The following is a 24,475-nucleotide window of genomic DNA, read 5'->3' as shown; positions in this document are numbered from 1 at the left end:
CTGCTTCTTGTGACCCTGGGCAAGTCACTTAATGCTTCAGGTACATTAGATAGACTGTGAGCCCACCAGGACAGACAGGGAAAAATGCTTGAGTACCTTTTAATACACCTTGTCCAAGCAGTATATCACATCCCAATCCCTTATCCCTATATAAAAAAATAAAACTTACTGGAGGTGAAGCAAAACGGCATGATGGTGAACTACCACAAGAGCTCCCAGAGGCTGAGCCGGCATAAGTGGGCACTGGCACAGGGTTGGCTGCAGATGGAACACATAAACTCAGATCTACAACTCAAATTTGAACCTTCAAACCAAAGCAGAATGTCACTTTCTAACTTTTTGGAGGGATAAAGTTTCTATATACCTTATGTTTACCACATTAAAAAATAAAAGCAGATAAGGGAAGAAAAATCATATAAAATTCTATTTACAGAATATATTTACTGTATTTTATTTTTATATCATCCAGTTGTGTGCAACATTAATGCAGTTTGCCAGTTTTCCATGATCATCACATCATTTAATTGGTGATTATCACCTTACATTTGGGAGCGAACATAGAAATGATCTCTCCATTAGCATCTTCCAAATTATCCACACTACCCATTGGCAGACAGGATACTCAGAATAATGGATGTGACATAATAATGCAAAGAGTGTACATCAATTTGTCACGTAAACCCTTAAACTAATATAACAAAATATGCTATATGCACTTACACTTTTTGATTGTTGAAACCTGATCAAGGAATGGATGGTTAAAGAATGTATCTGTAAAGAAAAGAGATTTTTTTTTTTTAGTATATGTTTAGAAGTTGCATCATAGGATCCAAGGTTTTCCCAGCAGGTAAAACTTTTGTAAACTAAAGAGATGGGATGCAGCAAAGCCAAGAAGGACAATTTATAATATGCACCGTGCCTATAAAGCTACACCACTCAACTTTCCAAAGCTGAATTCTGATTTGTGCAAGCAGCACAGCAGCATTCTAGGAAAGGGATGGAGAAATTAACTACTGGACTCTAGAAAACAATATTCACAACTCACTACTGAACCATAAAGGCAGCTCTGAAAACACCACAAACTAATGGACCATCATGTTTTAAACAGGTTTGTTCAACAGCCATTATGAGAACTTTCATGGACAAAGCTGGAGATTACTCAGCCAATCGCTAAGTAGAAGATTTTATTAACTAAATCTGCTGATTGTGCTTAATGGATTGATGGTTGTGTGTGCTTCAGGTTAAATAATGCATTACAATCATATTTTGAAAAGGTAATTCTGGAAGCAGGCCACTTCCAACTGCCCAGCCCTTAGGCCCAGCCCTTAGGCAAAACTAGACATCCCCTAAGGCTGCACCTTCTGATAGGACATAAAAGCACAGTTGCAATCAACGGAAAGCAATAGATCCTGACAGCTACAAAAACCTGAGAACCATCAATGAGTACCGTACTTTAACCTGCAGGAAGGGCAAGCAATGTTCAAACAGCCCAGTTACCTGGGTAAATTTATTTTTAGGATTGATTTTAAATTATCACGATTGTTGAGCTTAATTATCAAAATCTTGAAGGGGTAGAGGTCTGAAAGTTAATTGAGGAGAGGTGCAAGGACAAGTTCTCCTAGGGCAGGGGTCTGCAACCTTTAAGACATAAAGAGCCACTTGGACCCGTTTTCGAAAAGAAAAAAAAACTTGGAGCCGCAAAACCATTATAAAACAAATCTAACACTGCATATATTGTTTCTTATCTTAATGCTATATACAGGATCACTAAATTGAAAATAAAATCATTTTTCCTACCTTTGCTATTTGGTGATTTCATGAGTCTCTGGTTGCACTTTCTTCTTCTGACTGTGCATCCAATCTTTCTTCCTTTCTTTCAGCCTCCTGTATGTTTCCTCTCCTCCAGACCTCATTCTCTCACCAACTTTTTCTTTCTGTCTCCCTGTTCCCCCTTCTTTCTGTCTCCGTGCCCTCCCCCAAGCCACTCGGTTTGCTGCCACCGCAATCGGGGAACAGCCCCCAAGCCACCGCCGTCCCAAGCTTTCCCTGCAGAAGTGTTGCGCTGACCAGCATTCCGCTCCCTGACGTCAATTCTGACGTAGGAGAGGAAGTTCCGGGCCAACAAGGCATTTCTCCTCATTCCATCCAGCCTGAGCCCCATCTCTCCTTGATCCAGCATTTCCCTTCTGTGTCTGTCAGAATTACCATTCCACCTATTTTCCAGCATCACCCTTCTTTGTGTCCATCTCACCTATATCCCTATCTCACCACTTTTTCAGAATCTTCATTTGTCTCTGTCCTTATCTTTACGCCATGTTCACCATTTGCCCTTTCAATGTCTTTATCTCCCCCCCCCCCACTTTTTCAGCATTACTTCTATGTCTCTATTTCACCTCCTCTTCATGTCCCCTCTGTATCTCTATCCTTATTCAGTAGGTCCTGTTTACCCTTTCTCTTCTTTGTGTCACTATCTCCATTTTCAGCTTTCCCCCCCTTTTCCTTTGTTACTGCACCCTGTAGCTAGAATCTTTCCACCCTCCCTCCACTCCGGCCCAGCCCAGTATGAAATATTTCCTTTTGTTTCCCTCCCCTCTCTCTTTCTCTCTCTCTTCTGCTCCCTCACCCACGAGTCCTGCATCTGGCCCTCTCCCTTCTACCTGCACCTGGCAACACCCCCCTGCTCCGCGGCTCTCTTCAGCAACTCGTCAGCAGCGGTGATCAAGACAAGCTGTCGACATCGAGGCCTTCCCTCTACGAGTCCCGCCTGTGTGGAAAAAGGAAGTTGAAACAAGCGGGACTCGCAGAGGGTAGGCCCCGACGTCAGAAGCTTGTGTCGATCGCTGCTGCTGAGTTGCCGAAGAGAGCCGCGGAGCAGGGGATGTGGCCGGAAGCAGGTAGAAGGGAGAGGGAGATAGGAAGGCTGTAGATCTCCGGAGCATGACACCGACCCCGGCCAGGATGATTTCTTTTTCAGGCACCTTACAAGTCCAGCGTCGCGGCGGGAAATAGCCATGCTGAGAAGTGAGCTCAGCACTACACAGATGAAAGCCTTGCTTGCTGATTGGTCCGGCGGCACGGCGGGGCGGGGCCGCCGGACCAATCAGCAAGCAAGGCTTTCATCTGTGTATGTGCTGAGCTCACTGCTCAGCATGGCTATTTCCCGCCGCGATGCTGGACTTGTAAGGTGCATGCCTGCGTGACACACTACCGGAGCCGCAGCAAAGGTGGAAAAGAGCCGCATGCGGCTCTGGAGCCGCAGGTTGCCGACCCCCGTCCTAGGGCATCAAATGCCCTTGCAGCCACCCTGCTGAAAGATAAGAGGACACAAAGATGAATGTTTCCCTTGCATCAGACTTACCTTGCTGTGGAGATAACTAAATAGAAAACTGTCTAAGAAACTCATTCATACATGTTAATGTCCTCTCCTTGAGTAAATTAGACCGGTGACGGAACTAAATGGCACGCAGACAACTGAGCGCAAGGTTGACAGCGCGCTGAAGAAAAGCACTATTTTAAAGGGCTCCGACAGGAACCACCCCACTTTACTTAACAGACATCGTGCTGCCGTTGTGGGGGGTTGTAACCCCTCACATTATATTTAAAACTGAACTTTTTCCCTAAAAAACAGGCAAAAAGTTTGGTTTCAAGTTTAATGAGGGGGGTTACAACCCCCCACAACGCCAGCGCGATGTCTGTTAAGTAAAGTAGGGGGGTTCCCCACCAACACCCCCCGTCAGAACCCTTTAAAATAGTGCTTTTCTTCGGCGCACCGTCAACCTTGCGCTCAGTTGTCGGCGCGCCGTTGTCTCGCACGATTTTGTCTATGAACCAATTAGACCAGTCCATTAACAGTGGTTGTATCCCCTTCTGATCAGTAGATGGAGGTAGAGATTCTATCTAAACTATTCCAGTGACATCCGTATTGCTACTGCCAAAGAATCCAGACTGTGAAACCTCTGTAGAGCATACTGATCAAATTCATATGTAGTTAAATGCTAATTACAAGAAAGAAACCTAATCCCCAGCCCTGCAGTCTTCTAGAGCAATTGTGGAATTCTAGAGGAATTCAAGGAAAGGAAATTAACAAGTATGAATACATTTTTCCTTAGCATGCAGCTAGACCAGTTCATTACCAGTGGGATGTAGCAGTCCTTTACAGGGAAGGGGAGGGGAGAAAAGGCCCCCTGAATGACTGCCTTGCCAAAGTCTGCTTTGCTCTGGCCAGAATGTCAAGCTGGTAATGTTTCACAAAGAAGTGTGGCAATGACCACATCGTTGCCTTGCAGATATCTTCTGGAGAAATTAGCCTAGGCATCTGCCCAAGATGTTGTCTGAATATATACTGAGTGAGCTCAAAGCCCCTCTGGAATGACTTTGCATCTATGTAAGCAGCTTCAATGACTAACTTTATGCAGTGCACTATTAATATCTTGGATGCTGCCTCACCTTAAGGTGGTCCCTGAAAGACGACAAACAGCCTGTCAGACTTACAAAATGGATTTGTTACCTTCTTGTAATTTGGCAGTACTCTTCTCGCATCCATATTTGTGGACCCTGCAAGATAGGCCTGAATATTTCCATGTTCAGAAACTGCTTTGGGCAAGAAGGATGGAATCAAACAAAAATAGTCCAAATGATCTCTGAACAGCAATGGTATCAGCTTTGGTGCCACAGCAATAGACCATTGCACTCCGCTTCCCTCAGACAATCACTACTATTTATACTCCACAAATCGATCTGGACGCCAGTTAAACAGCAACGTGTTTCCAAGTCCTCCTCAAATAACTGCTGGAGATGTGAGTCCGAGTTGGGTACCTTCCAACATATGCTTTTTGACTGTACCTCTGTTTATACTTTTTGGACTGAAGTGAGAGACATAATTAGCCAAGTCATACCATTTTCATCAAAATTGACTTACTGTCTGGTTATTCTGCGATCCGCTAGCCTAGACCCACCACTTTCTAAATATCAATCTATTCTATTTGACATACTTATGGGCCTGGCTCTTAGAATTGTGTTATTTCATTGGAAGAAGCAGGATACCATACCTACATCTCAATGGTGGAATTTGGTGCTTATGTGTTATAAATATGAATTCAGACTAGCTGAATGTAAGGGATCCATGAGGGCCTTCCACAGTATCTGGGACCCATTACAACATTACTGCAATAATATTTCCTAACAGGACATGGTCCCACGGTTAAACTTACTTTATTTTTGTGACCTGGCACCTTATGACAATGAATGCATCGCTACTGTTCCTTGATCTTGTACTCTGGATGCTTAGATCTGATGATTATCTTTTTGTTGTCTTTCTGTTGCTATTATGTATAATTTGTTTAGTTTTATTTGCTCAATAAAAATGCTTGACTTTAAAAAAATATAGTCCAAATGCTCCAAAAATGACAAATATGGAGAATGATGCCTGCAGTTAAGACCCTCCAGGTAGAGCAGCTAGCCACTAGAAAACACAGTTTTTAATAGAAGATCCTTCAGAGTGGCTTGCTTCCACTGTTCAAAGCAACCCCTCCCCCCCAAAAAAAAAGATAGATAGATAGATATTTTTTGGGGGGTACCAAGGTCTCCCATTAGGGAAGAACTGTCCTCTGTCGGGGACCTCAAACATTTTGAACAGACCAGGAAAAGCTCAATTTCATTGGTGGGACTGGTGATTTGGAACCAGCTTTCACTCTCCTTAAGGCAGATGACTAATATAACAGCATTTAAGAAAAAGCTGAAGGGCCATCTTTTCTCCAAATATATGCAATCTGGATGATAGGAGTTGAAATGAGAGGGAAGGCTTAGAGGTGGGTGGAAGCTGATGGTATAGTTCATGTGAAGATTTACTGTTATTTGGGGGGATGCATTTTTATTTTTTTTGCATGTGGTTTTACTGTGCTCTACCTTGGATGGAGGCAGAATATAAATGTTACCATTAAACCCACTAAGGCCTCAGTAACTGAGGGGAGACCTCCACTCCAAACCTAGTCTCCCTGCCATTAGTCTGCAGACAGTCTAAAATAGACTGAATCTACTCAGGCCTAAGTGTCACGGAGGCTCCCCTTGGAGGTCCTCCCTACCTGGCCATGGTCCAAAACACCACCCTCCCCAAAATTCCCCTGGTATGGGCATTTGATTCAGAGCTCCCTTCTTCACCCTGGAGGCTGTTACCAAAATGGCTGCCATTCCCGCCAAAGGGCTATGTGCTTCTTCAGGAGACCCAGGTCCAACAGCACTCATCTCACCAGGAGCTGGTAAGATCTCTTTACTGACCACCATGCTGCTTGCAGGATAGAAACATAGAAACATAGAAAAAAGGAGCAGAAAAAGGCTATAGCCCACCAAGTCTGCCCATTCCAAGTATCCCCTCCCCTGAATTTACTCCCTTAAAGAACCCACGTGAGTATCCCATTTTCTCTTAAAATCCGTCACGCTGCTGGCCTTTATCACCTGGATAGGATACTGCCAGTTTCCATATGCCCAGCACAGGTCAGCCTATGGTATCTTGGACAGGACTTTGGTGGCACACTCACTCTCCAACCCAGATCAACCCTCAACTGAACTATCTTCGCAGTACTTCTGGCTTGAAGGCTGCTCCGCAACCTTGTTCTTTGTTTATTCTATCAGCAACACAGGTAGAATAGAGCTAGTGACATTGAAGAGGCACATTACTTGTTTTTAAATCAGCCCTGCAGTGGCCCTTGTTTGGGAGGTGAGAAGAATGCCCCCCACTGGCAAAGGCCCCAGGGAGACCTATGCTAGCAAGCTCAGTGGGATGGAGCCTGTGGGCTAACATTTGAGACAGGAGGTTCAAAGCATTCCAAGTTTGGTCTGAACTCCAGTTGCAACAATCCATGGATCAAGGCCCCAGTAGACATAGGGCATGAACTAACACCCAGGCAACCTCACTTACCAACTACAGCAAAAACCCAACCTCATCATCTGCTTGAGGTACAGACACACTGAATGATTCCAGCAGGCACCACCAGTTCAGAATCTCTACTTCCATTTGCTGATAGGAAAGGACACAATCATTGGCAATGGCCTGTTCTAGTAGGATTAGGAAATTAATTCTCTGAGAGAGAATGCAGGAGACAGCAGCACTAATCAACTCTTCTTCTACTAAATATCACCATAAGCCAAGTCAAATATGTGTGATTTATCAGAATCCAATTCATGGTGCCATGGTAAGACAACATACAAGAAGTCTCCGTATTTTTTGAGTATAAGCCTACTGAAACAAATTCCCTATCTTGAATAGGACAGGGAAAAGGAGAGGAAAGGTACTAGAGCCTCCCCTGGCATCAGCCTCCACTCTGGCGCTGAAGCAGTCAATGCTCAAATGTTTCTGATCCTCTGCAGGACCGATTGTTCCCTCCCATTCAGTTTTGCCCAGAACGGAAGCTTCAGGCAGCAGTTTGAACTGGGCATCTCTGAGTCCCGTAATTGGTGGCTCCCCTACAGCTTTACCACAGTACACCATTATGTAGGGAAATCTCTACCTCAAGTTAGCATGCAAGCGGGGCAGACTGTTAAAACCAGGACTAACTCCAGAGGAAGAACAAACTGCACAGGCTGTCTGTAAGACTCTGGGCCTCCTAGGAAACTGAGTAATTTTCTAGGGGTTAAACATCAGGCTTCTCCTACTTTAGATGTGTGGGAATTTGTAAAACCAGCTGTTGTGACTTTAGAGTCACTTTGGGGGGACCATTAATGGCATGCACCATTCTCTGCTGGGAACAGTTAAACAGAATACTAACAATCTGACAATTGTTTCAGAAGAAGTGCTTCTTCAAGAGCAGGTTACTGGTCAATGTTCTTCAGAAGTGGATTCTTTAAAACAAAAGTTCAATCTTTATAAGCTGCTACACCAAAGGAGAGGAACTATAGCTTTAGACGCCTGGAATATCTAGAAAATTAGTTGAGGAGGCATAATTTGATGCATCTAAATTTTCGTTAAGTGTCTGCTTTGGATATGTTTAAAATATATATGATTGAGGTCTTAAAGATGCCTGCTGATTTGTACCTTCAGGGTATTAGATCTACTGAACCTATAAGTTGAGGCACAGATGGGGAGACATGGGGCCTGACAACATTTTTGGAGTCCTTCCTGAAAGTTTTTATGCAAAGAACTACATTACTAGTCTCTTTTGCCTTTGAATTGGACCATAATACAGTTCTGAATCTTTCCTTTAGGCATTTGGAATCGCTATTTTTTGAGTCTAAAAAATATTTCTTGATCTTGCTAAAGATACACAGATGTGATGTAAAGCCTTTCTTGCATTGAGAACAAGAATTCAGGCTTAATCTGTCAATTTTGTGTTAGCATTTCCTCGTTTGTGTTGTATTGTTTTTGAGGGTAAACAATTTCAATTTTATGACCCTTAATAGAAGATTTCTTGAGAGCTAGAGAAGATATTGATGTTATAATGTAATTCCATATGTTAACTGTTTGAACTGGCTGGGAAGGAACTTTGGGGGGTTTGTTTCTCACAGTTTAATGGATATTGCTTTATTTCTTTAATATTATTTGTTACATCTTGGGACATATTTACTTATATTGTGGACTAAAAGTTGATTTTTTTAAAATTTCAATTGTAATGATTAATTCCTATTGTAATATTTTTTCTAACATAGAAATCAAGTTATATATAATTATAGGAAAATTCATAAATAAATAAATAAATCCAATTCATGGATCAACCCTTAACTGTGAGAAAGGGTTATCTAATGTCTGGTATTTACACTAATAATTTGACAAAAACACACCAAACAAACGATTTTTCAACTCTTATTGAGCCCGATAAATTATTTCTTTAATCCTTGCTACTAGTCATTTTCTGCATGAAAGGCACTGATGCATCAAATGAGCAGAGTCTCTTTCATTTGAAAGGAAGCTCTGGAATGAGATGGCATAGGATGAAGTTAAGAGGCGATAGGCTCCGGAGTAATCTTATGAAATACTTTTTTACAGAAAGGGTGGTAGATGCGTGAACAGTCTCCCAGAAGAAGTGGTATCTGAATTCAAGAAAGCCTGAGAGAGGCACGTGGGATCTCTGAGAGAGAAAGAGATAATGGTTACTGTGGATGGGCAGACTGGATGGGCCATTTATTTGCCATCATGTGTCTTAACAACTGAGTCTGATTTATAAGAATGCTAGCTCACAGTGTTGGAGAGACTGCAATGCAAAAGGGGATTTTTACTGTTTGGTGGACTTGCCCTAAAATAGAAAGATTTTGGAGTCAACTTTTGCAAATTTATACTTTAATGACAGGGGAAGTCTATCCACAAGACCCTAAATATTGTTTATTACATATAAAATCCTTGAATATATCAAATGATAGCCATAAGCTTGCTTATAATTTATTTACAGCTGATTGCTTATTGGAAGAAGCAACAAGTACCCACAATGATACAAGTGATGGAGAAATGTGACTTCGAAATTAACAGCTTTAAAATATGGACATTTACCTCTTTTTCATAAAGTTTGGGACATCTAGTGGAGAGAATCATCACAATCAATATAACAACAAAATGAAACGATACAGTATTTTACTGGGAAAGTTCAGTTAAAATTATGGTAAACAATATGCAGATTTATAGTAAATCCAAGAGGAAAATTTGGGTAGGGTGGAGATCTGGAATTCATGGTTTGATATGAGAAGTCTGGTTTGGAATCAAAATGGATATTGCCTGTTACTGTTAAAATGTATTCTGATGTATGGTTATAATTGATAAATAAAAAAGTTTTTAAAAAAGGTAATTTTGCTACAGCTGATTTCCACAGTCTTTAATGAACCAAGTTTGCTTTTCTAAGCTTGCTTAGTCACAAGCCAAATAACAATTAACCAAAGCTATCAGGACATGCTGACACTTGTGAACCTCAGTTTCCATCAACAAGTGCTGCAGACGTGTCATCTGATTGGACAACAGAAACGTGAACAAAGTGTACTCAGCTGAGAAAAGCCTTCAAACATGATCACAAAACAGGAAATTCTACTAAAAAAAAACATGGGAGTGTTTTTCAAGATAAAGTTTTGTACACAGAAACTTTCACTTTATTAACACAAATTATGGAGACAGAGCCAATATGTGCAGATTAAGATCTTACTATAATAAATGCCTTTGCAATATGACATTTTAAGATATAATATCCTCACTTGCATCTACAGTAACAAAGTTATTGTCCTAAATTCTGTATCTTCACTAAATATTAGAAACCATTTAATTAACAATTGTCTATACAGTACTTAGCTCTGAATTTTCCTTTCAAGCATGGATTAGCCAAGCAAGACTAAATTTTACTTTGCTAGTCCATAAAACATAACAGCTGTACTGGGTCAGATGGATGGCCCATTTAGCACAGTATTCTGCTTTCAGATCACAATTATTTGGCAGAATCCCAAATAGCAAGATTCCATGCTATAGATCCCCCGAATAACAGACTATAGAAATTTACTCCAGAAACCTGTCCAAACCTTTTTTAAACCCAGATATGCTAACTGCTGTAACCATATCCTCCAGCAGCAAGTTCCAGAGCATAATTATTCAGAGTGAAAAAATATTTACTCTTATTCATTTTAAAAGTATTGCCATATAACTTCATTAGAAAACTGACCTGAGGACAGGGTGCATAGAGCAAAAGGCTACCTACAGTACTTTTTCTGTAGCCTTAATCACAATGCATATACTTTCACATTATGGGGAAGAAAATGCCAATGTACTTTTAGGTTATAAAATGGCTTGTCGGCATCTCTGTTAGCAGGGAAACATTTAATTTAGTATCAAGAGATCAGTAGAATCTATAAACCAGAGCATGCACCTACAGATAAAGTACCTGGGCTTAGCCGATAACAGAAACATTATCTAAAGATCTTGCTATAAGATAAATAAGATTCTTTAGGAGGGACTTTCTAATGGAGGATCCAAAGCTACCCAGATCTTTTATGCTCATAGTTTTGCAGATACCCTTGCAATTGGCTTGGTCAATGGGTGAAAAATAGAGCACATTGGCTTTCAAATGAAGAAAACAAATCACAATGCATTGAGATGGATCTAGTTCAATCAGGGCATACCAAATCATATGACCATCTGTTAGCTTAACAAGCTCCAAAAGGCCATTAAAAACAACAAAACAACGGCCCTGTTTTACTAAGGCGCGCTAACCGATTAGCACGCGCTAAATGCTAACGCGTGCATGTTAGTCTATGAATGCGTTAGCGCATCTTAGTAAAACAGGGTGGAATGTCATTTTAAGAAATGGTTTAAAAATAATTCTATCCCACTAAATCAAACATTCTAAGCAGGTTTCAACGGTCGATACAAACCACTGGTAACTTTTTCTGTTTTTAAAATGTCATCCTTACTGTCACAGTGTCATCACATGCTGACAAGAAGAGTGACTTTTCACAATGAGCTGTAAATTATTGCTGTAACTTTAACATGGTAGTAATTTGCATGTTCACTGCTTAAAAAGCATGAGACGGTATTTTTGGAGAGAGAGAGATTCATGGTAGAGCCATATGTTGAGCTTGCTCTACTGTAGGCTTCCTGCAAACTAAAATAAAACATGAGCCTGTGTAAATCAAGGGTAATCGCTGACGAACGGTCTCAGTGTAAACTTGCTACGAAGCTTATCTATAACAATAAAATGCTAAGCGCGCATGCGCACTCTCGCCGCGTGTTCCCTGAGATCTGATCTGTCGGGATGTGCCGGCAAGAGTGCGAATGCACGCTTACTACGTCACCACAGGCGGCGGAGGGAGCGAATGCGGAGTCCTGCCGTCACCTTCCCGAGCCTGCTAAAGCACAGTTACTTACCGTAACAGGTGTTATCCAGGGACAGCAGGCAGATATTCTTGACTGATGGGTGACGGCACCGACGGAGCCCCGGTACGGACAATTTTAGAGTGATTGCACTCTAAGAACTTGGAAAGTTCTAGCAGGCCGCACCGCGCACGCGCGAGTGCCTTCCCGCCCGACGGAGGCGCGCGGTCCCCAGTTAGGATAAGCCAGCTAAGAAGCCAACCCGGGGAGGTGGGTGGGACGCAAGAATATCTGCCTGCTGTCCCTGGATAACACCTGTTACGGTAAGTAACTGTGCTTTATCCCAGGACAAGCAGGCAGCATATTCTTGACTGATGGGTGACCTCCAAGCTAACAAAAAGCGGGATGGAGGGAAGGTTGGTCATTAGGAAAACAAATTTTGCAAAACAGATTGGCCGAAGTGTCCATCCGTCTGGAGAATGCATCCAGACAATAATGAGATGTAAAAGTATGAACTGAGGACCAAGTAGCAGCCTTGCAGATTCCTCAATAGGAGTGGAACGGAGGAAAGCTACAGATGCTGCCATCGCTCGGACTCTATGGGCCGTGACAGAACCTTCCAGTGTCAGTCCGGTCTGAGCATAACAGAATGAAATGTACGCTGCCAGCCAATTAGACAACGTACGTTTAGAAACAGGATGTCCCAATTTATTCGGATCAAAGGACAGAAAGAGTTGGGGAACTGATCTGTTGGGTTTCGTACGCTCTAGATAGTAAGCTAGAGCCCTTTTACAATCCAAAGTATGCAGAGCCTGTTCCCCAGAATGAGAGTGAGGTTTCAGAAAGAAGACAGGCAGAACAATGGATTGGTTGAGATGGAATTCAGAGACAACCTTAGGGAGAAACTTTGGATGTGTACGCAGAACCACCTTGTCATGATGAAAGACCGTAAAAGGTGGATCTGCAACTAGTGCATGTAGCTCACTGACCCTCCTGGCAGAGGTAAGAGCAATAAGGAAAAGTACCTTCCAAGTGAGAAACTTGAAAGGAGTGGTAGTCAAAGGTTCAAATGGAGGCTTCATTAAGGCGGAAAGAACCACATTGAGATCCCAGATAACAGGAGGGGCTTTAAGAGGTGGTTTCACATTGAAAAGACCTCGCATGAACCTGGACACCAGGGGATGAGCTGAGAGAAGTTTTCCATGAACCGGCTCATGGAAGGCAGCAATGGCACTGAGATGGACTCTGATGGAAGAAGACTTAAGGCCAGAGTTAGACAAAGAAAGTAAATAATCCAACAATGTCTCTACTGCCAGGGAAGTGGGATCAAGGTGGTGAAGAAGACACCAGGAAGAAAATCTTGTCCACTTCTGATGGTAACATTGCAGAGTGGCTGGTTTCCTGGAGGCATCTAGAATGGAATGAACGGGCTGAGACAAAAGAGTATCATGAGAAGTCAGCCCGAGAGATACCAAGCTGTCAGGTGCAGAGACTGGAGGTTGGGATGTAGAAGGGTCTCCTGATGCTGTGTAAGCAGAGAAGGAAACAGTGGAAGAAGAAAAGGTTCCCTGGAACTGAGTTGAAGTAGAAGGGAGAACCAATGTTGCCTGGGCCACCTCGGAGCAATCAGAATCATGGTGGCTCGTTCCCTCTTGAGCTTGAACAAGGTTCTCAACATGAGAAGCAGAGGAGGGAAAGCGTACAGGAACAGATTGGACCAGTCGAGGAGAAATGCATCCGCTGCCAGACGGTGAGAAGAGTAGAGTCTGGAGCAGAATAGGGGCAGCTGGTGATTGTGAGGAGCTGCAAAGAGGTCTATCTGAGGAGTGCCCCATTGAGCGAAGATGGACTGTAGAGTGAAAGGATCGAGTGTCCACTCGTGAGGTTGGAGAATTCTGCTGAGCTTGTCCGCTAAGGAATTCTTTTCTCCCTGAATGTAGATAGCTTTCAGGAATAGATGGCGATTTATGGCCCAAGTCCAGATCTTCTGGGCTTCCTGGCACAAGAGGCGAGAGCCCGTCCCACCCTGCTTGTTGATGTAGTACATCGCAACTTGATTGTCTGTGCACAGCAGGAGAACTTGAGGGAAGAGAAGATGTTGGAAGGCCTTGAGGGCATAAAACATCGCTCTGAGCTCCAGGAAATTGATGTGATGCTTCTTTTCCTGGGCTGTCCAAAGGCCTTGAGTTTGAAACTCATTCAAATGAGCTCCCCAGGCATAAGGGGAGGCGTCGGTGGTGATGACTAGTTGATGAGGAGGTAGATGGAGCAGAAGACCTCTGGATAGATTTGAGGATATCAACCACCATTGTAGAAACTGACGAAGAGATGATGTGACAGATATGTGACGTGAGCAAGGATCCATCGCTTGGGACCACTGGGTAGCTAGGGTCCATTGAGGAGTGCACAGGTGAAGACGTGCGAAGGGTGTGACATGAACTGTGGAGGCCATGTGACCCAAGAGTATCATCATTTGCTTGGCAGAGATGGAAAGTTGTAGAAGCACCTGCTGACACAAAGATTGAAGCGTTTGAAGACGGTTGGATGGCAGGAATGCTCTCATGAGGACTGTGTCTAAGACAGCTCCGATGAATTGAAGTCTCTGAGTGGGGATGAGATGAGATTTGGGTAGATTGATCTCGAACCCCAGAAGTTGAAGAAACATGATGGTTTGGTTGGTGGCCAGGAGAACAGTCTGAGATGAATTGGCCTTGATTAACCAGTCGTCCAGGTAAGGAAAGACCTGAAGGTGGTGAGATCGTAGAAAGGCAGCCACCACAATCAGACATTTGGTGAACACTCTTGGAGAGGAGGCAAGACCGAAGGGCAGCACCTTGTATTGGTAATGACAACGATTGATCATGAAGCGTAGGTACTGTCTGGAGGCCAGATTGACCGGTATATGAGTGTATGCTTCTTTGAGATCGAGTGAACATAGCCAGTCGCCTTGATTGAGAAGAGGGTAAAGAGTGGCCAGAGAAAGCATTTTGAATTTCTCCTTGACCAAGCATTTGTTTAGATCGCGAAGATCTAGAATGGGTCTTAGATCTCCTGTCTTTTTGGGGACTAGAAAATAACGGGAGTAGAATCCCTGCCCTCTCTGATCTAGAGGAACTTCCTCTATAGCGTTCAGAAGGAGGAGGGATTGAACCTCTTGAAGAAGGAGGGAAGACCAAGGAGTGTTGAAAGCAGACTCTCTTGGCAGACTTTGGGCAGGAGGTGTCTGAAAGTTGAGAGAGTAGCCGTGGCGGATGATGTTGAGGACCCACAGGTCTGAGGTGATGATTTCCCAACGGTTTATGAAATGTATAAGGCGTCCTCCTATGGGCTGTGGAAGATGAGTAGAAGGAGGAAGATTGGCTATGTCCCGGAGAACCAAGTCAAAAGGGCTGAGTTGACTTTTGAGAAGGAGGAGGTTTCACTTGCTGTTGCTGCTGGGCAGGTCGAGCAGGTTGCCTCTGTTGCTGCCTCTGACGCCTGGGTTGTTGCTGTGTTTGAGGTAAGGGGCGAGCCACAAACCTTCGTTGGTAGGCCGATTGTTGACGAAAAGGCCTAGAAGGTGGGGTCTTCTTCTTTGTCTTAAGGAGAGTATCCCATCGAGTCTCATGAGCTGAAAGTTTCTGAGTAGTAGAGTCCATGGATTCTCCGAACAGCTCATCCCCTAAGCAAGGTGCATTGGCCAGTCGATCTTGGTGATTGACATCGAGTTCGGACACTCTGAGCCAGGCCAGTCGTCGCATAGCCACTGACATAGCCGTGGCTCTAGAGGTCAGCTCAAAAGTGTCATAGATTGATCTGACCATGAACTTGCGCAGTTGCAAGAGCGATGAAGAAGTTTGGCGAAAGGCTGATTTCTTACGGTCAGGGAGATATTTCTCAAAAGATGACAAACTTTGAATAAGATGCTTAAGATAAAAGGAAAAATGGAAAGCATAGTTTCCTGACCTGTTCGCTAGCATTGCATTTTGATACAGCCTTTTGCCAAACTTATCCATGGCCTTACCTTCCCTGCCAGGAGGGACAGAAGCATATACACTAGCCCCCGTGGATTTCTTTAAAGTAGACTCTACTAATAAAGACTCATGGGGGAGTTGAGGCTTGTCAAAGCCTGGAATTGGTATAACCTTATATAAGGAGTCCAGTTTACGGGGAGCTCCTGGAATGGTCAAGGGTGTCTCTAGATTTTTGTAAAATGTCTCTCTTAATATGTCATGGAGAGGCAGCTTGAGAAATTCCCTTGGAGGCTGGTCAAAGTCAAGAGCATCTAAAAATGCCTTGGATTTTTTGGATTCAGCCTCCAAGGGAATAGATAAAGAGTCACACATCTCTTTAAGAAAAGAGGTGAAAGAAGTTGCATCAGGTTTGGAAGATGGATCAAAACCAGAAGGATCCTCGTCCCCTGATGAACACTCTCCCTCAGAGAGGAAAGGCTCTTCTGAATCACCCCACAGATCAGGGTCCCTCACCTGAAAACTGCGGTCTCGTGACTCCGGTGTGGAGGGTTCTAGGTGTCGAGTTTTATGAGTCGACTTACCAGACCTCTGTGAACCGGTACCGGGAGATGTTAAGGGTTGTGCCGGTGCCGATGTTTGAACAGCCTGGTGTCTCGGTTCCGGTGCCAAGACTGGCATTGATACCGAAGAAGTGATGTGCCCCGGTACCGACAAAGTGGATGCCGATAAAGGGGGCTGCTGCACCGTCGGTACCGGCGGCTCAGACCGGACCGGGACTGGAAGGCTCGGAGTCAAAAGAGCAGGGAGTAGCTGTTGGAGTTGTTCCTTTAGCTGGACCTGCAGGACTGCGGCAATGCGCTCGTCCAATGAAGGCACCGGTACCGCTTTTTTCTTCTGCTCTACACTCCGAAGAGGAACCCGATGTCGAGGGGCTCACCTCAATCGGAGCGGAGCGCTTCCGTGGGCGCCTCGTGGTCGGCAGGATTGGACTCGCTGCTACTGAGACCGGAGGACGCTCCAACGGGGAAGGCTTCTTAGCCGGCTTACCTGCGGGGTGCGACGCTGGCGCGGTATCGTGCGGTGTCGACGAAGTAGGTGCCGACTGAGATGGAGCCGACGTCAGTGCCGGTGGTGCGGAATCAGACATCTCGGCGCCGAACAATAACTGCTGCTGTATCTGGCGGTTTTTAAGTGTTCTCTTCTTTAAAGTCGCACAGCGGGAGCAGGTAGACGCTCGATGGTCAGGACCAAGACACTGCAGACACCAGTTGTGTGGGTCTGTCAGTGAAATTGGTCGAGCGCACTGCTGGCACTTTTTAAACCCGGGTTGAGGGGGCATGAAAGTGAATACGGCTTCTGCCAAATCGAAGGCTGAGGCCTCGATGATGGCAATAGGCCCCGCCGGGGCTAACCGAAAACTGAAGAAAAAAATTAAGTTTTTTTTTTTAAAGAAAAGGAAAGAAACAAAGGAAATAAAATTTCCAAAAGGGTTTACGCGAGCGGGAAGGCGATATTAAGTAGAAAAAAGAACTTTCAACAGCCATTGAAAGAAACGCGTCTTCTTAGCTCCGCGGAAACTAAGAAACTAGGGACCGCGCGCCTCTGTCGGGCGGGAAGGCACTCGCGCGTGCGCGGTGCGGCCTACCAGAACTTTCCAAGTTCTTAGAGTGCAATCACTCTAAAATTGTCCGTACCGGGGCTCCGTCGGTGGCGTCACCCATCAGTCAAGAATATGCTGCCTGCTTGTCCTGGGATAATTACCGTTACGATGTGTCCCGGGCCCGTAGCGTGGCGGAAATAAGAGCGGAGCGAAACTGGAGGCGGAAAAGACAGCGGACTTCCCCCCTCCCCTCAGAGCATGCCGCACCGCGCCACCCCTTCACAACGCCAGCCACAAGGGTGATGTCCATTGGCTGGCTTGGCGGCGGGTTGCTGTGACAGCGGCATTGGCTGTGCCCGCCTAGCGCCGTGGAGCAGCCGAGACCATGGTGGCTGCCGATTGGCTGGGGCGACGGCGCTCAGAAGCCCCGGCTGGGAGCACGAGACTGGCAGGTGGGCGGGCGCTGTGGCTGTGCGGGGGTGGGAGGCGAGGCCGTTAGAGTGACGAAGACCCGGCGGGGCGCCGTGACAGCCCTGGGAGAGGTGGTCATGCACAGGGAGGAGGGGCCAGGGAGAGAGACAGAAAGAAAGAAAGAAATGCCTAAATCTACACATCTATTCTAGCACCCGTTAATGTAATGGGCTAAAAAAACTAGTAATCTAATAGACACAAACAAGACTGTATAAATGAGTGAAAAGGGGACAATTTATCTAAATAGACATTTTTTTAAAAAGTCTGTTTTGTCTTTCTTACCTAGACTTTTCAAGTAGGCAAAGAACACAGATTATTTAGTTGATATACCACATTTCGCAAAGCATCAATGCAGTTTACATTACCAAAAGAGAAACAGTGAACTGGGGGGGAAAGAGATAAGAAAGAAGAGAACGATAGGGTGGGCAAGACTAACTCACTCAATTTGCAACATAGATTTTGCATGAAAGGGAAGGGATTTGGGATTCAGATCCCATCATTTTCAGTTGTAGCTCAAGGAGCATTACACATTCAGGTACAGTAGGTATTTTCCTGACCTGGAACGCTTACAAGCTAAGGTGGTACCTCAAGCAATGGAGATTTAAGTGACTTGCCCAAGAGCTAAAGGAGCTTCAGAGGGATTTGAACCACGCTTCCCTGGTTCTCAGTTCAGCTGCTCTAGCCATTAGGTGACTCCTCCACTCCACCAAGCTATCTATAAGGAAACAGCAGTGTTCTCCCCAGCGTCTTTTAGCCTGGCGCTCCACCCAGCTAATTTAGGTGAACACCCAGCTGTCATCACGGTGCAGGGCTTTAGGGCAGTTTGGGTCCTTGCGGTCCAGGCATGTCTTCCTCTAACTGGCCCATCTCCCTCACCTTTCTGGTCACCTTTCTGATGCTTTCTTTGTCAAACAGGCCCCGGCATCAACGGCAAACGCTATCTTGCAAGTGGTGCTTGGCCCAAACCTTCCCCTCTGATGCAGCTTCCTGTTTCCGCCTTGGAGGCTCGTGTCAGAGGGGAAGCTTTGGACCAAGCACCGCTTGCAAGATAACATTTGCCGTCAATGCCAGGGCCCGTTTGACAAAGAAAACATCAGAAAGGTGACCCACAAAGGTGAGGGGAAGGGAGGGAGATGGGCCAACTAGGGGGAGAGGTTAAGTGGGCAGATGATGGAAGTGGGGAGAAGTGGGAGAGAGAGAGAGAGAGAAGAGGGCAGATGTTGGATGTCAGTTTAGAGGGGAGAGCAGATGCTGAACGGAAGTGGAGAACAGGGTTTCCAGATGGCAAAAATTTTTCCAGCCAAACTCATGACAAAAAGTAGCCCAAGTTGTGCTTTGTTCAGCACGTTATTCGCTTCTTGTGCTTTTTACGCTGCCCCTAACTTGTGATCAAGAGGTTAAAAGAAAACAGCCAGCAATGTCTATTTATTTACCTATTCAATTTTCTATACCATTCAGAAGGGTTTTACATGAATTTATTCAGGTACTCAAGCATTTCCCCCCCCCCCCCGTCTGTTCCAGCAGGCTCACAATCTATCTAATGTACCTGGGGCAATGGGGGGATTAAGTGACTTGCCCAGGGTCAGAAGGAGCAGCGTGGGTTTGAACCCACAATCTCAGGGTGCTGAGGCTGTAGCTTTAACCACTGCGCCACATTCTTCCCCCTGATACCTGAGCATTGGAAAAAAATTAATAAACTAATAAAAATAGTGCACATTTAATTTTCCCCACCTGGCTACTTTTTCATGCCACCCAGCTGGAAAAAATTTCTGGGGAGAACACTGAAACAAATTAAAATCCTGAAAATGAAATCATAAAAATACAGTTATCAACTGACGCTAGGAGAAATTTTAGCCATTTAAAAGACATTTAAATAACTTAGCAGAAAACACTCCAAGTTGGGTTAAGAGTTCTATGGAAACTAAGGACATTATCTTATTTCAGGGCTCACCTCAAAGGCTTAAACAGTCACGCCTCTCATACCCTTAATATTCACCATAAAGATGCTTTGCACATAAACAGACCAAAGAATCTAGAAGTAGACTGTGGAACAATTCTGAAAGTAGTCTACTAGGGATGGGTCTGGAATACAATCACACCAGTGCAAGAAAGAACAGCAGGTAGCAGGAGTGCAAACAGTTACAACCACAAAGAGCCTACTGCCTGTTTAAAAATGGCAAACCACCTAAACCCTTGATATTATCTAGCACATAATGAAGTCAAAATACATATATGAAAATGAAGCCAAGAAGAATCTGTCCTAGTATCAAATGGTAACAACGGTGCCAGCTGACCTCAGACAAAGGGTTGACAACATAAAGACATGGAAGCTTGCTTGACAAAATTTCCCTAAAAATAGTTTTGCTATATTTGGGTGAAATTAAGTCAAAATGGTCTTAGGCACCTTTGACTGAAGATTACATTAAGGCAGATCTCAGGAAAGGGAAAAAAGGAAGGGTAGCTATGTAAAGGAATCCGGATTATATAGGATGAACTTAAAAGAAAGAAGTCTACCAGGGTGGGTGGTTATGTAAATACTAAACTAGCATTCCAACAGTGAATGTGGCCAATACATAAACAAATACTGACATAACATTGAAAGTGAATATCTTCCTTGCAAATATTTCATACCAAAGTCCAGTCTGTCCTTTTGATTCCTCTGAAGCAGGCCCAACAATAGATCAGATAAATAAGGTGATGTTTCCCTCGGGATACTGCAACATAACAGAAAAGAAAAGATAATTTCAATTTCTCTCAATCACTGCTACACATAGGAAACTCAATGATGTCCATTCTTTCAGTGACTGGTGCGGCCATGTACTTCAGAGCAACAGTATACAAAGCTAAGTAGTCCTATGCAGACACACTGTGGTACACAGCAAATAAAAGAAATGTGGAAAACAGGAGCCAAGTCAAAACACTATGGGGCTCATAATCGAAAGAGAAAAACGTCCAAAAACCGGCCTAAGTTGGCACTTGGACAAACATTTCTCAAAAACATCCAAGCGCCGAAAATAAAAATGGGTTTTGGCCTTCATAGTGCCGCTCAACGTCCAAAGCTAACGGGGCTTTTCGGGAGGCGTGTCGAGGGCGGGAGTTGGGTGGGACGTGGGCTGGCTTAGACTTAGTCGTACAGCATGTATAACCGAAAGTTATACAGCCCAGGATTGATGGAACTTGGACATTGTGACTTAGACTATGTAAAACATGGTCTAAGTCACAAAAACCCACCTAAACTCACCAGATAAGCACTGCAAACACATAACACAAACCCCCACACACTACCCCAGTGATCACCAACCCCCCCACCCCCATAAAAATTTTATTCACAACTTTAAATTTCAGCCTCCAAACCATCATCACCTGGCCACCTGGCATAGGAAAGCCTAGTCGTCCAGCCCAGAGGCAGCTTAAGTCATCTTGGGGGTGGGTTAGGGACCCATAGAGAGGAGGACCCATGCCCATAAGCCCCTGTAATCACTGCATTGATACTTAAAACATATGCACTGCCCTATAAACCCCCAAAACCCTTTTTGACTGGCATATAAGTGGCTCCTGCGGCCATAAGGGCTATTAGGGTGGTAGATAAGTGGGTCTAGAGGATTCTAGAGTTGGTTTTGGGGGCTCACCATCACCTATAAGGGAGCTGTAAGGAGGAGAAGCCATGGCACCCTTTTTGTGAAGTTCACAGCAGTGCCCTGTAAGGTACCCCACTATTTAGGTGGCATGTCAGGGTGTGCAGTCCATCACTTTGCTGACCCCTCCCATGTCCAACAGGGCTTGTTCTAAGCGTTTTGGACTTGGACAGAAAGTTGGACGGAAATGTGGTATAAAGATGGACGATTTAGCGGCTTGAACGATCAGATCGGCAGGACGTATAATTAGACAATTTTCAAAAGTAAAAAAAAGTTGGACGTATCTTTCAAAAATGTGTCTTAGGCTCTTTTTAACTTTGGACGACTTGCGAGATGGACGCAAACGGACTTAGACGTCCTTTTCGATTATGCCCCTCCATGCATTTAATACAAACAATTTTTAAATTAAAAACATACCTAGGAACCAAATTCTTGTTCTTTTCATAAAATATTCTCAAGTCCTGAGGATTATTGGCCTGTTAAATAAAAACATCTGTTAAACAAATTTTGGAAGAATACTGTTTCAGACAACACAGTGAAATCAACTCTTGCTTCCCTGGGCAGATGGTCAAAGTGGGGAAAAGAAAGTATTCTCTACTCACAAACCAGTCATAACCATAAAGAGGACCAGTCCAGCCCCAACAGCTACGAAGCATGGAAGAGTTTAATGATAAATAGAAGAACCATACCTGGAAGGGTGGTTTTCCAACAAGACACTGATAGATCACAGTTCCTATACTCCACAGGTCTGCCTTGGCATCATAATGTTGTGACATAATAACCTCAGGAGCCTGAAATCCAAAAGTACAGAACTCAGGACAAACAGGCTTATGAAATATAGAATGCTATAGCCATGTATGCCAAGCATCTAGAAGCTGATAGTTACAGCTTTGCAAGTCCAAACAGACTCATGGCAACAAAGTGTAACTCTACAAAATGTTTACCACAAAGGAAAGGATGAACAAACACTATACAGAAAGTCAAAAGCAAAAAAATATTTAAAAGAGAAGTGTCATTTAAAGTGAGTTGGCAAAGCACAGATGGTTTAGCAAAAGGTCCATCCAGCCTAGCATCCTTTTCCAACAATGGCCAAATCCAGGTCACAAAGAACCTGGATAAAATCCCCAAAAGTAACACCATTTCATACTACTAAACCTCCTGGGATAAGCCATGGCTTTCCTTAGGTCTACTTAAATAACAATTTATGGACTTTTTCTTCTAGGAAACGTGTCCTCGCCTTTCTAAAACCCAGTTATGCTAACTGCTTTCCCCACATCCTTCAGAAAAAAGGTTCAGAGTTTAAATGTGTGTTGAATGAAAAAATATTTTCTCAGATTTGTTCTTCATGTACTACTACTTAGTAATTTTATGGTGTGTGTACTTTTCGTAAGAGAGTCAGTAATCGATTCACAATTACATGTTTCACTCCATTTAAGATCGTATCAACATCATATATACCCTCAGCTGTCTCTGCTGGAGACGGCCCAGAGGGAGCAGGGACCAGCCAGGAACTCAAGCGCCGACTGTAACAGTCAGGCTGCTCTCATGTGATAACAGTACTGAAGATATTCTACCAGAGCTGGTCCCAACTCCCTTGGGGCCATCTCCTGCAGAGACCAGAATGACTTCGTGGGGGTCAGACAGTGGAGCTGGGAGCCCTGTGTCAAACATCAAGAGTGCTATCGCAGAAGGTGGATTTGCTTTTGTGTATGAGGCTCATGACCTTGAAAATGGCAAAGAATATGCTCTGAAGAGGTTGCTTTCCAATGAAGAAGAAAAGAACAAAGCCATCATTCAAGAAGTTTGTTTTATGAAAAAACTTTCAGATCACCCAAACATTGTACAGTTCTAGTCTGCTGCGTCGATAGGAAAAGAAGAGTCTGAAACAGGTCATGAAGAATCCTGCTACTGACTGAACTTTGCAAAGGTCAGCTTGTGGAATTCTTAACTAAGACTGAATCTAAAGGTCCCCTCTCATGTGGTACAGTAATGAAGATAGCTGTAAAGCAGTTCAGCACATGCATAAACAGAAGCCACCCATTATTCACAGAGATCTTAAGCTGTTTCAATCCTGCTGCACTTCAAATGGTTCTCCATAATTGAGGTTTGACACATCGCGGACCCCTGAGGAAGTGTTTATCGAAACACAGACCATGCCGGGTCCAAGTTTCCAACCTAATGTAAACCATTCTTTGGACAAGTATGCTTTACTGATTCTAATTAACGACTTGGCATTTTGTATATCACTTCTGCTGTCCTTTTTGGTTTCTGTGGATGGAGCCACCAGCTCACAGCGACCCGGGTTTCCGGAGTCCATGGCAGAGAAATGTGAAGGAGTCTGATTAAGGAGACCACCTCAATAGTAACGCACTCTGGAGAAGATGCATGTGAGCCCTCACCCAAAGGACCATGTCTATCATAGGTGTCATGGAGCCTAGTACTTGGAGGTAGTGCCACACGGACAGAGCTAGTTTGGCCAACAAGCTTGTTATCTAGGTGCAAAGCTTCTGTTTGCGTGCCTCTGGAAGGTAGATACGACCTTCTGACATGAAGACTCCAGGGTATTCCAGGGATTGAGACAAACCCAGTTGGCTCTTTCAGAAATTCACTATCCTGCCCAGGCTCTGCAGGAACTGAACCATATAGGCTATCGCTTTTCTACTTCTGGGAATGATGAAGCTCAGATTAGCCAGTCAGCCAAGTATGGTTGAACCTGCAAACCCAACTTGCATAAATGGACAGCTGCCACTATCACCTTGGTAAAGGGAAGAGTCAAGAACTGGTAATGATTTTCCAGGATATGAAATCTCAAGAACTGTCTGTGTTCCAGAAAGATGAAAATGTGCAGGTAGGCCTCCATCAAATCCAGTGAGGTCAGAAATTCCCCCAGTGACACCATCGCTATGCCTGATCAAACTGTCTCCATGTGAAATACGGCAAAAGCTCCTAGGAACTCAAAACAGTTTTAAAGTTTTTTTGAGGCTTGCCTAATGAACAACTTAAATTAAAATTCATCAACACTTATCTTGTCTGAGACACCACTGCATCG

The 24,475-nt window shown here is 44.2% G+C and overlaps 1 protein-coding gene across 1 annotated transcript in view; it reads right to left on the bottom strand.

Annotated features, from left to right (window-relative positions):
- The window catches only part of ULK2 (unc-51 like autophagy activating kinase 2), a 252,205-nt gene that overhangs the window by 97,508 nt on the left and 130,222 nt on the right, over positions 1 to 24,475 (bottom strand). The window contains exons 8-12 of the mRNA XM_033921554.1: positions 22,116 to 22,217; positions 21,844 to 21,902; positions 20,423 to 20,505; positions 721 to 771; positions 170 to 258 (exon numbers count right to left, since the gene is read on the bottom strand). Of these exons, the coding sequence (XP_033777445.1) occupies positions 170 to 258; positions 721 to 771; positions 20,423 to 20,505; positions 21,844 to 21,902; positions 22,116 to 22,217 (384 nt within the window). The remainder of the gene's footprint in view (positions 1 to 169; positions 259 to 720; positions 772 to 20,422; positions 20,506 to 21,843; positions 21,903 to 22,115; positions 22,218 to 24,475) is intronic.

This window comes from Geotrypetes seraphini, chromosome 15 (genome assembly GCF_902459505.1).
Source record: "Geotrypetes seraphini chromosome 15, aGeoSer1.1, whole genome shotgun sequence".
Classification (NCBI taxonomy): domain Eukaryota; kingdom Metazoa; phylum Chordata; class Amphibia; order Gymnophiona; family Dermophiidae; genus Geotrypetes; species Geotrypetes seraphini.
This window is presented reverse-complemented; position numbering and strand designations above follow the sequence as displayed.